This window comes from Melozone crissalis, unplaced genomic scaffold, assembly GCF_028551555.1.
Source record: "Melozone crissalis strain CALT ecotype California unplaced genomic scaffold, PUWL_Pcris_2 ptg000045l_1, whole genome shotgun sequence".
NCBI classification, from domain to species: domain Eukaryota; kingdom Metazoa; phylum Chordata; class Aves; order Passeriformes; family Passerellidae; genus Melozone; species Melozone crissalis.
The window spans coordinates 25,417,988-25,430,213 of record NW_026535823.1 but is presented as its reverse complement, the minus strand read 5'-3'; the positions used below and the strand labels follow the sequence as shown (position 1 = coordinate 25,430,213).

Sequence of the window (12,226 nt, the reverse complement as noted above, 5' to 3'; positions counted from 1 at the left end):
AAAGGACTTCTCACAGCTCTTTAAACACCAGAATAGAGATGCGTATATTTTTCAGTATATGGATTCAAATCCTTGGTTTCTTTGGCAAAAGGCCATATAAATTCTCATGGATTTGTTATTGCCTGCTATAAATTTACTACTCAGAAAGAATAATATTTCATTTGTTTTATTGTTGGTGCCTCTAAATAAGGTGAAAATAGTTTTAAGTCTTTCATTGAGCATCTTGATAAGGGCAGAGAAGGAACATAAAAAGAAGCCAAAAGGACACTTAAAGAATTGATGTAAGGCTCCATCAGCTATAATTCAGTTGACAAATTCAGGTCTCCTTTGCAATGACTTACAATGCCAAGAGATTTGTTCTGTAAATCCTGTCCAGAACTTGGCAACACCATTCCTAAAAAAAAAAGAAAGCAAACTCCCAGGGGACTAGAGCAATACTTTTCATCTGAATAAGCAGACTCGTGTTGGCTTTTAGGTGCTTCCTATTTTACATAGAGGAAGAGGGGCTATGGACATTCACCCATACAGAATAACATCCCATCAGAAGGCTTTAAGCCCCCACACATTCTTGCTCTTCAGCACAACCTTTTATGCCCATATTGTACATGCATCACACCTGTGTGCCCTCTGTACCCTTTTGGGATTGCTCAGTACACCTGGGCACTCCATGGCTCATCACCTTCAATGCTGTTCACCTGACCTACACAGCTGTAGCCCATGAGGGATGAGGCTCAGCTGCAGCCCCACTCTCAATTACCACAAACTGTGAACCTCCACAGCACCTCAAACTCTTCAGTTTGCAGATTTGTAGGTATATGCATTGCTTCACAAAGTTAAATCCATCAAGCTAGAGCCATTTCCTTGGCAGCTCTACTTATTCCATGAGTCTTTATTATCTTCACAGTGACCTCATTCAGAGGGGACACTGCAGGGATCTTACCTCCCTGTATCAGCCCCCAAATGATGTAGGCTTGGGATTCAGGGAGCAGGACCTGGACTTCAGCAGTGGCAGAGATCCAAGTGTGCAGAAAAGTGTGCTTGGTTTTTTGTGACAGAGCAGAGTGAAATCAAAGAGTCAGGCTGTTTGGACTCTGGAGCTTCTCCAGAACTTATGTTCAGACCCAGACTTGCCTCCATTTATCAAACTTACTTAGCTTGAAGAGTCTGACCATGTGGTTACCACCATATTAGCATCTGAGATATTAAGTTTATGCTACTGAAGAAATTTATGACTTGAAAGCCTGATCCTTGTCAGTGGGGATTCAAGATGTGGACAGATGAAGCAATTTGCTCAGAGTCAAAAAGAGGATGGATTACAAAGTTGAGGACTAAAGCAGAACTCCTGAGTCCCAAGTTTTTGGCCAGTGCCCAGGGGGATCCCTTCTCCTTTCCAGGGATTGAAAGATCAGTGAGTTGCTCTCTAAATACTTCCAATGGGAACTCTACAAAACACAGCAAATGGGATTTTTCACACTTTGACTAGTGAAAGCTTGGCACATGGCATGACAAATAAAATCCTCACTGCCAGCAGTACAGATATATATAAAATGATGTTTATTTCTACAGGGCTTGTGAATAAGCAAGACATTTTTCACCCATGAAAGGCAGTTTCTCTGTGCATGTGTAAGTTAGCAACAACAACAAAAAAGTGTGACTGATGATCCCAATGAACATCATCTCAATGAGATTTAAATAGTCGTAACTTTTTGCTTCTCAAAAGAAAGTCTGTCTTTTTACTTCACTGTACAAACTTCTAGGTTTATTGTCACTATATTTCTCTGCTCTTGACAGAAATACAGACATAATTCATTCTTTTGTTTCATGTTTAGAAATAAGTTATCATCACAGGGCTAGGTATGTATAGAGAGAGATGTGACAAGATGTGCTCAGAAATCACAGTGCCTGCAAGATCTACTTCCACATGAAGACAAAGCTAGCTTCTAACAAGGAGGGAGAGCCCATTCTTCTTGCCAAATTATGACATTTCTTTTATTTGACGCTTTTTTCCCTGCTTTTTTTGGTGCTTTCCACATGACCAGTGCTAACAAGAGGACAGACTAGTCCTTAACTCCTCATGCAAGCAGACTAAAAGTGATGAGACACAGACTGGGACTGATCAACATGCACTAAAGACACACTTCCAAAACTCACAGTTTTTTCTCTTTGTCTGCTCAAACTGTTTGGAAAAGAGTGCACTGAGAAAAGCCCTGAAAACAATAATTTCTGTGAAATACTGATAATGGGATCCTACCAAATAAATAAGAGGTGACCTGGCCACAGCCTTCCAGATCACAGCAAACTTGATATCCCTAGGAGAGCTCAGCAGAGGAGCCCTTATAGGCATTTCAGGGACTTGCCATAGTGTGAAATGTTTATTTTTTCTCAAGTCCAAAAGGATTACTGGGACTATTATAAATTTGTTTCAAAGAAACAATAGAAGAGTTTTATAGTTCTGCAATAATCAGAAGACATGTAAGAGGAGATAGGTAAGTTGTGAGGTGCTTTAGCACAGCAGAGCATTAGGTTTTATTTGATTAATTCTTCCCTACAGCTTGGAATGGATATACACAGTGTGATTTCAGGCCAGGAGTAGCTTCAAAGTACGGGCTGAGTATCACAGATCCAATCATGCACAGCTGGATCTCAAATGTATAAGCCACTTTGACTTGCACATGAGGAAGGAAAGGGGAAGATTACTATGATCTGAAATGTCAAAGCTTCTTCCACACAATTAAGTGCATTTACATGTTCTACTCAAATCAGCAGAAGTTGTTTCCAGACAACAGAAAGAAATGAGTATCACTCCACACTAGGTGTGTACAACATCCATATGCACTGCTCCTCACCTGAGAGTTTCTAAAAACAGGACAAAATCATGATTTGGACAGAGGACTGGTAGTGTTACAAGCAAATTACAGGTATTGAAAAAGCTCCCCGTCATTTTCCCTGTGGGGAAGAGGACAAGGGATACAGCATAGAGATGGTTAGGATACCCTTCTAATAACCACAACCAGATTTCTCATGGAAGGAGGCAGCCGGATTTGTCCTGCAGCAGGTGCCCTACAAGGCCATGAGCAGGTAGCACAGACTGGCTGCAGCATCCCCAGCAGCCCGTTTATCAGGGAACCTCATCACAGGCTGAAATCCGGGTGCTGAAATGCAGAGAGAAGGCCATCCCCATGGGGAACCGGCAACATCACTGCTGCAGCCAGGGCTGGCACGGACTGTGGGCCTCAGGGTGTGTGAGCAGCACAGCACTGGGCAGAGCGCTCCTCCTCCCCAGCCTGACTCAGCAGTGATTGTGTAACTGTAGGAAACTTGTGATCTGCCCTTTGTGATGGACTCAGGGTGCACACTACTCACACCTTTGCACACTACTCACACTCACACCCTTGCACACTTGCTCACATCATTGCACACCACTCACACCCCTACACACTACCCACACTCACTCACACTTGCATACTCACACTCTTGCACACTACTCACACTCACACCCTTGCACACTACTCGCACCTTTGTGCACCCACACTCTTGCACACTACTCACACTCACATCCTTACACACTACTCACACTCAGTCTGTTGCACAGTCACACTCTTGCACACTATGCACACTCACACTATTGCACTCACACTCTTGCACACTACTCACACCCTTGCACACTCACATCCTTGCACACTACTCACACTCAAACTCTTACACACTACTCACACTCACACTCATGCACACTCCTCACACTCTTGCACACTACTCACACTCAGTCTGTTGCACACTCACACTCTTGCACACTATGCACACTCACTCACACTCTTGCACACTACTCATACACACTCACACCCTTACACACTACTCACACTCACCCACACTCTTGCACACTCACACTTTTGCACACTACTCACACTCTTGCACCCTGGCCTGGAGGAGCAGTAGTTTGTGCTGGCCTGCTGTTATAAAGCAGGAGTGCCGGTGGCCTGACCCAAAAGAAGGGATGGCACAGCTCGGATGGAATGAGGTGAGCAGCTGTTCCAGAGGGCTGCCCCCAGCCTCCCCTCCTGAGGGAGATGAACACCTGGCTGGGATAGTGGAGGTCCACATGAGCCAGCTCTGGCCAGGCTAGATTAGATCCCTTCTACACCTCCTTGTCTAAGATTGATGAAACCAACAGACACACTCATATGGCATTCTGAGGTTAGGGAAGTTTTGATCCTGGCCAATTTCTATTGTTAAGCTCACAAAACACAGCGATAAATAATGGAAAATGCTTCAGCTGCTATTTATTTGGGGCACTTTCACCATGTGACATCAGAAAATATTCCATGGTGGAATTTATTAACATAAAAATGGACTCAGTGAGACTTTGTGATCTGTAAAACTTCCAGCTAACTAGACTTTTGGTTATCCCATCGGCAGATGGTGTTTTTCTGAACTGGTTATGTTGATTCACAGCACTGAAGTGGTTACTGGAAAAAAAGACCACGAGTTTAATAAGGAGCAGGCCCACACACACGCAACAAATGTGAGCCATATTCTACCAGCTCCAAAAGAAAAAAAAAAGCAGCAGTTTTTTACACCAAATTGCCAAAATATTGGCACATTTTGCATGTCTATTATGTGTTCCAAGCCACTGAAATAGGAATGCTGTTGGCAAATGAGCTACATCAGACATGCACACAACATTATTGGATTTCCTTGGAATATTTTGCTCCAGGTTAGGCCAAAGATGCAGAGACTCTCTTTCAGAAGTGCTGTCTTGGAGGGCCAGTTTAGCTTATAATAAAGACTCATCCCACTTAAAAAACCCTCTGAGACTTCTCATTAATAAATGCCAATGAACATAATATGATACCCAGGTTGTATAAATGAACGGCAATCTAGAAACCAGGGAAAGAAAATAGAGTGAATAACAATGAAGAGTGGAGCATTTAGAGGACTCTTGAGCAGCTGAACTCACAATCATTCTCCAAACATGAAAAGGCTTCAACTGTTTATGAAATTAAGTGGAGCTTTTGGAACTGCATACTGAACTATGTTGAACAGGAAGAAATCTCTTTGCTTATTAGGCCTCAAGGAGATAATCTGTAGTGCTATGGAAACAGCTATGGCCTTTTCAATACAGCAGGGAGATTACTTCTGTTCAGGTGGATGAGCTGCTTTCAGATCTTTTTTTCACAATCTCTCTGATTTAATATGCTTTAGGAATGGAACAAGAGTGTTCTGCTTCAGGTGCAGATATAAGATCTTGAAATACAGGCTCCACCATACTTATGGTAGGACATCAGAGAAGGAGAGGCTTCTGCCTCCATAGGCTAAAATTCAGAATATTTTTGAGAGGATGGGGAAAAGGATTGAAAAGCATATAAGGGAGCATTAATAGCACTCACCTATCCCATCATCTTGTGTGTGTGTATATATATATATGTATATATATATATATATGTATATATGAATGCACTAATATATATAAACACACACCCATAGCTACATACACCTTCTTAGAGGTGTGCATAGGTAATAATATAGACATACACAAGCACAGACTAAACTTTATACAGAGGGAGAATGCATTCCAGAGCCTGACACTGGGAAAGGTTTTCTTCAGCTATTTACACGCCTAGTCTCAGGCAGGATGTGGTCTGTCATTGCAGAGGCCACAGCACAAGGTGAGACTTTGCAAAATGTAATACAAGCTATTAATGCTGGTTGGTCTGCAGAATTCATACCTCGTTCTTAGAAGGGAGGATGTCAGGATTGAGAGGGGATTTTCTTCAAGAACTAGATTGGTTGTTTTTGCTACACTGAGACAAAAGACTGAATTGGACACAGGAGGACAAAAAGGCAGGAAAAGTAAGATCCACTACAGTGACTACATTGTATTGCTCGCAACACACATGAAAAAAAAGACATGAAACATTGAAACAGTTGTGGTAATTCAGCAGTTTCAGCATGACAGCCTTAAGTAGTGGAGGCTTGTTCATCTGACAACTGCATGTTTCAAATCATGAATTGCATGGCTGAGCAACGATGTTTTATGTGACTACAACATCAAAATCAATCTTCTGCAGGAAAATCTATTTGCCAGACACATCACAGCACAGGTGTCACAGCAAATAACAAGCCATCGCATGACAGCTAGCGGTGCAACTGCTTTAGGCTTAATACTTTTTTGAGTCCAGGACAGCTACAGAGAATGCCACCTGTGTACAAGAGTAAAGAAATCTAATTAGCATCTTTAATTGAACTTCAGCAGCATGATCGAACCTTGAAATGAACCCAGCTCAGAGTGGTTGGACCTGAAACCTCAGGAAGTTCCTTCCAACCTAAACTGTTCTGTGACCTGTAGTGTACAAGAAGATTGAATCTCATCTACCATCTCTGGCAGGAGCACAAGACACCTTCAGCTTCATTAATGGAAAAAGGAAAAGCTGGGTTCTTACTCTTCCAGTTTTGCCACAGGAGAGGTTTGGGGAGAGCCATTGGCCACTCCAATGAGGAGTTCCTTACTGCAGGAAGGTTTTAAGAAATGCAGAGACTGAAATTCACCAGGTGCCTTCAAATGAAAGTACACCAAGGTGGAGACAGGGAAATACTCCTGCACCACAGGCCAGCAATATGGTGTTTTTCCTGTGAGGAAGGTGAGCAGAGAGGAGAACATTATTTAAAAAAATGTTACACTTCCCAGCATGCAAATACTGATCCCTCACAAGCTGTTTTCTCTCAGATCTAATAATCTTCTTTACCTGTTGAAAACTCACTGTAATTACAAGTTTCAATTCATGCTTCTCATTAACAAAGAAAACTACCCTCTATTCCATGGAGTTTTGTTTTACCTCATTAAACATATTGTTAAAGCCTCCACAAATATTTTTTATACCCACACGGACTCCTTATTGAATCTGGCTGTCTTCACTTCCTGTTTCAGCACAACTCACTTGGTAAGTTGTTGCCTCACCGCACCCCTAAAGTGGTTGCCTTTAAGTGGTTGGTGAAATGATTAATATTTATTTATTAAGGCTCTTTGAAAATGATACATGACATAAATAACAGCTATAACTATTTATTATGCTTCCACAAAAATAATACAGCTTTTGTAAGATTAAAAGCCAATTCTCCTATTAATTTTCTTAAAATTTGTTAAAACGAAACTAATGTAACCTTCCATTTCAGCTTAGCCCTCCTTCCTCTTCACAGTTTTTAATAGTCAGTATTTTACACCTGATTACTTCTAATCACACTGTTACACTGCTTTTACAGCCTTGGGCTTTATTACAAAGCCTCTCTGTTAGTCCAGAAAGGCAAAAAACAGTAGCAGGTAGGGAGCAATACACATTTTCCAAAGATCAGCACCATTATTTAATGTTTTTGTAAATATTTACTTTAGACGCAGGCTAAATGTTACTTAAGATTTGTTCTAAACTGCTGTGTTTAAAAGTAAAAATCATGAGGACATATGGAACTCATCTGAAGGAGAAAAAAAATGTTACAATTTCACAAAAGAATTAATTTCTTTACTGCTACCAAAGAGTTGCCTTCATAAAACTTGTGGCATGCTTTTGTATCTTAGGTGGAACATCATGACACATAGCATGTGGTTTTGTGGTCTCCTCTTCCTACTGCCTGAAGCTCTGGCTGCAGTTTCCCCAACCTGACTGTCCCACCAAATCTGTACACACCCTCATCGTGCTCCCACTGGGATTTCTGTTCCTGTTCCGTTCTTTTTTTTTTCCCCCCCTTCTTCTTAGTCATCTTACCCACAAGCGGCATAAATCAAGGCGAGGCCGTGTTTTCACAGCTAGACAGTTCTTGCAACATCAGGGCTGAGTTCAGGGAAACGGCTGGAAAACTTGCTATCCACACACACTCACACTCACACTCACACACACACTCACCTGCCTTTTGGCTCATGGAAGACGAGCACAGTGCCAAAGATGTTTGTTTATTCTTGCCCTGGGTGCTTTGATATGGATGCTATCGATGAGGGCAATCGCCTCCCTCACAGCGCAGCGCAGCACCCGGCACTGAGCAGGGCCTCACATCCTCACAGACCTCCCAGGATCTTCTCCAGGGCGTGAGACTCTGGGTCACGTCACTCCTGGTGTCCCCACCAGTCTCCTGATGAGGCCCCTCTGTTCTTTCACAGCTTTGGAAGAGATTTGGGCAGATCAAGCCAAAGCCACTAAGCCGGGCAAGTGCAGCCATGCCACTTTGGATGTGGCGCTTGCTGAACGCAAGGAGAGATTGATCCAGGTGGAGCAAATGCAGCTCTGTGTTACAGTGTCAGCATCCAGCCTGCAGCTTTGCAATCGTTTGTGGCAGCTTAGGGAAAAGCAACAGGATGCTGTGCTGTGACTCTACTTAGCCCTTGTTGTGTGACATCTGCTGGGACATGGACTGCACAACTTTCCTGCTCTGGGCCTTAATTTCAGGTCTGGGCACAGCTACAGTGACATTTGGCCACATTTGGGGTGGGAGGCTGGGAGTGTGTGCTGAGGCACACGTGGGAGAAAGGTGGGGCTGCTGCAGAGAGAAAGATGCTGTGGGCACATGAAGCCAGGCTCTGCCCTCCCTGTCCTTGCGGGATTGTGCCATCACACCAGCAATACCAGGGAAGTGAGTTGGTGGGGAGGGCACAAGAGCAATCACTGCCTACAAAGCAACACACACAGAGCTGCTGCCACTCCATAACCCAACAGCACAGAGCCACAGGTGACTCCAACACCCAGCCATGACTTGGTTGTCTCACTGGACCATCCTGTACTGCAGCAATGGGACACCCTGTGTGCTAAAAATCCTTCTGCCTCTCTGTTTTTCTCTACTTTTCCCTTATCTGAACTGCATGTCTCAGGGTGGAACCAGAAAATGGAATATTTATTTGAAATATTAAAGAGCTAGAAACACAATGAGGAAAAACCAGTCCCTTACTCCACCTGATTTTTACCTGTCTGGGAGATCTGGGAGGAGAGACAAGAGGATGAGCGGCATTACTTAGAAAGGAGCTGCTGGTTCCAACACTGTGGTGAGGAGGATGCTCTCCTGCCAGGAGCAGCGTGCAGGGCATGCACACTGTGATTCCAAAATGCCTTTCAGCAGCCTGTATGGCTGCTTTGGTCCATTAGGTACCACAGCAACCGGTGTCCCTCACAGTCTCTCAGGAAGCCACATTTACATCCAAGTGGGCCTGAGTCTGTCACTGTGGCAAAACTCTACTGGCTCCGTGCAGCATTATAGTAATGCAGCATTTCATCGTGTAAATTTTGGTAGTTTTGCTTATTGCCAATACAGTGAGGAACTTCCCAGTTTTGGACAGGGTTTACAGTTGGGGAGGTGATGGGCAAGCCAGGGTACAGATCAGCTCTGCTGCACACAGCAGGATGAGGGTGATACTTGGGGCTGGGCAGTGTTCTGAGGGGAGAATGGGCTATGTCCGGCAGCCTGACTCCCATCCCTGCCCAGAATGGATCTGGAGAGGCAGGAGTTCTGGCATGTGACGGTGACAAGCACTGTCAGCCTGTCCTCTGCTCTGTAACTGTTAAACACACGCTAAGTGGGTGATTTGGAGCTGCTGAACTCAAACGCCTTCTGCAACAGAGGGCTCCAGACGCCCAGGGATCCTGGAAGATTCCCCGTCACCAAGAATCACCTCAGGTCGCGTTGCTGCGGCTTTTCGGTCCAAGTGGAAGCTGGATCGCTAATGATTCATGCTTGAAAACTACAAAAGTTTCCTTGCTTCCATCCCCCTGCGCAGCTCAGGAGGCAGGGGTCCCGGTGAGGACAGCTGAGGTACGCGGTACGATGCTGCCCGCGCCATGCAGGGGCCACGTCCTTGTGCTGCCCTCCCCGCCGGGCTCGGAGGGGCCGGGGAAAGCCGGACATGTCCTGACCGCGCGGGTCAGCGCGGGCTGAGCGGGGCCGCCGCAGGGCATCCCCCGCAGAGCCGACTGCCCTCGGTTCCTGCCCGTGACAAGTCCCGTTGGACTGACTCTGCCAACCGATCGAGTGTGGGGATGTCGGAACTTGTCGGTTCCGCGCTGTTTGTTGGTGTTTAACGCGCGGGACGCGCCGCGCAGGTGCCGCGGGCCGGGCGGGCGCCTGGCAAGCGCCGCCGCCCCTCAGCCGCGGCCGCCGCTGGGCCGCCATCGCCCCCTGGCGGCGGCCGCAGGCGGCGGGAGGCGCGGGCGGGCCGGGGCGGCTGCGCGGAACTTTCCGCCGGCGCGCGGGTCCGGCCTCCGGAGCGGGGAGCGAGGAGCGGAGCCGGGGCGCGGGGGCCGCCGCCGCCCTGCCGAGCACCGCCCGCCTTCCGCAAGGCGCCGCGGGACCCCCTTCTGGACCGCCGAATTAAAGAAAAAAAAAACCAGTCCAAAAAATCTTGGGTTTAAACTTTTTTTTACTTTCTGGCTGCTCTCCCCCCCGCTTCCCCCCTCTTCTCCCCCCCCGCCCCTCTCCTCCCAACCTCCTCCCGAAGCGGCGGGGCGGGAAGGAGCGTCTCCGGTCTGCAACACCAAAGCATGGCGGAGGCTGGCGATGAGAACCGTCCTCCCCAAAGCATCCAGCGCCTCTGACAAGCCCGGAGCCAGAGGGGGTGGGGGTGGGAAAGGGCGGGAGGGGGGAGAGCATGGGAGGGAGGGGGCAGCCAGTCCTTCCCCCTGCACTTGTCAGATGCAGATGGGACTGGCAAAGTTTGTTTGAATAAAAAAAAAAAAAAAAGGCTAAAAAAAAAAAAAAAAGGGGAAGAGCAGGAGGAGGGGGGAGGAAAAAAAAAAGATCCTAGAAATCCAAAAAGGCTCATCTGGGAAGGAGAGAGAGGAGACCGAGAGGAAGCGGGATGCAACTCAACCTGACGCTGATCTGCTTCGTCTTCGGGGGGTTCCTGCCCGACGCCGCGGCCCGGCGGGAGCAGATGGACACGGGGCAGTGCGACCTGCCCCGCTCGGTGAGCCGGGCCGGGCCGGGCCGGGGGTGCGCCGGCCCGCGGGGGATGCGCGCGTGTCCTCCGCGGGGCGCGTGGGGGCCACGGGGCGCGGGCGGGACGGGGGCGCGCGGAGGGACCCCCCCCCCCCACCCCAACCCCGCTCCGAGCACGCGGGCGCCCGTGGCCCCCACAGGTGTGGCGGCGCTGCCCCGCGTGTGCCCCGCGGAGGGGCCCGGGCCGTGTCCCCGTGGCAGTCGGGGGTCACGGCGGGACCCAGCCCCACGCGGGCTTCATGGTGCCCGTGGGCTTTGCTCGCTGCGAGCCCGCGTGGGGCTGGTGCGAGGAGGAGAGGGGGAAGCGGGACGCCCGCTCTTCCTGCCCTGCGGGCAGCCCTGAGGGTGGCATCGCTGTCTCCTTCCTTTGTGCCCCTCCATCACTGAGCAGCCCCTCTGTCTTCCCCGCAGCAAGGAGAGCTCAACTCCTTCCTCTGGACCATTCGCCGTGACCCCCCCGCTTATCTCTTCGGCACTATCCACGTGCCCTACACGCGAGTTTGGGACTTCATCCCTGACAACTCCAAGGCCGCCTTCCACGCCAGCTCCAGCGTGTACTTCGAGCTGGACCTGACGGACCCGTACACCATCTCGGGGCTGGCCAGCTGCCAGATGCTGCCCCACGGGGAGAACCTGCAGGATGTGCTGCCCCGGGAGCTCTACCGCCGCCTCAAACGCCACCTGGACTACATCAAGCTGATGCTGCCCCACTGGATGACCCCGGACCAGCGGGGCAAAGGGCTCTATGCCGACTACCTCTTCAACGCCATCGCCGGGAACTGGGAGCGCAAGAGGCCCGTCTGGGTGATGCTCATGGTGAACTCCTTGACGGAGACGGACATCCGCTCCAGAGGGGTGCCGGTGCTCGATCTCTACCTCGCCCAGGAGGCCGAGAGGATGAAGAAGAAGACGGGTGCGGTGGAGCGGGTGGAGGAGCAGTGTCACCCGCTGAACGGGCTCAACTTCTCCCAGGTAAGGAGGCTTCTGGGCCTCGTGTCTTATCCCAGGATATGGGGGGTATTCTCCTTGCGCTTCCATCAGCTGATGGGGGTGAACCCCAAGCCTGCTGCAGCGGAGTGGTCACTCGTGGGCCTCAGCAGATTTTATGCTGGGCTGCCTGTTCTCCATCACGCTGATCCGTTCTGCCTGCAGAACCCCCGTGATGTGCGTGGGGAGTGCTGCGTGTCTATTACGTGTGTAATTTATTTGAGAGGCAAATGTCCAGGGTGTGAATGTATGTGTCTGCTTGCCTGCCACTTGTGAG

The 12,226-nt window shown here is 48.5% G+C and overlaps 1 protein-coding gene across 1 annotated transcript in view; it reads left to right on the top strand.

The window, feature by feature from the left end:
* Positions 1-10,822: 10,822 nt before the first annotated feature.
* Positions 10,823-12,226, top strand: part of TRABD2B (TraB domain containing 2B) — a 258,853-nt gene continuing 257,449 nt past the window's right edge. Inside the window, exons 1-2 of the mRNA XM_054286210.1 lie at positions 10,823-10,930; positions 11,374-11,934. Coding sequence (XP_054142185.1) covers positions 10,823-10,930; positions 11,374-11,934 — 669 coding nt within the window. The remainder of the gene's footprint in view (positions 10,931-11,373; positions 11,935-12,226) is intronic.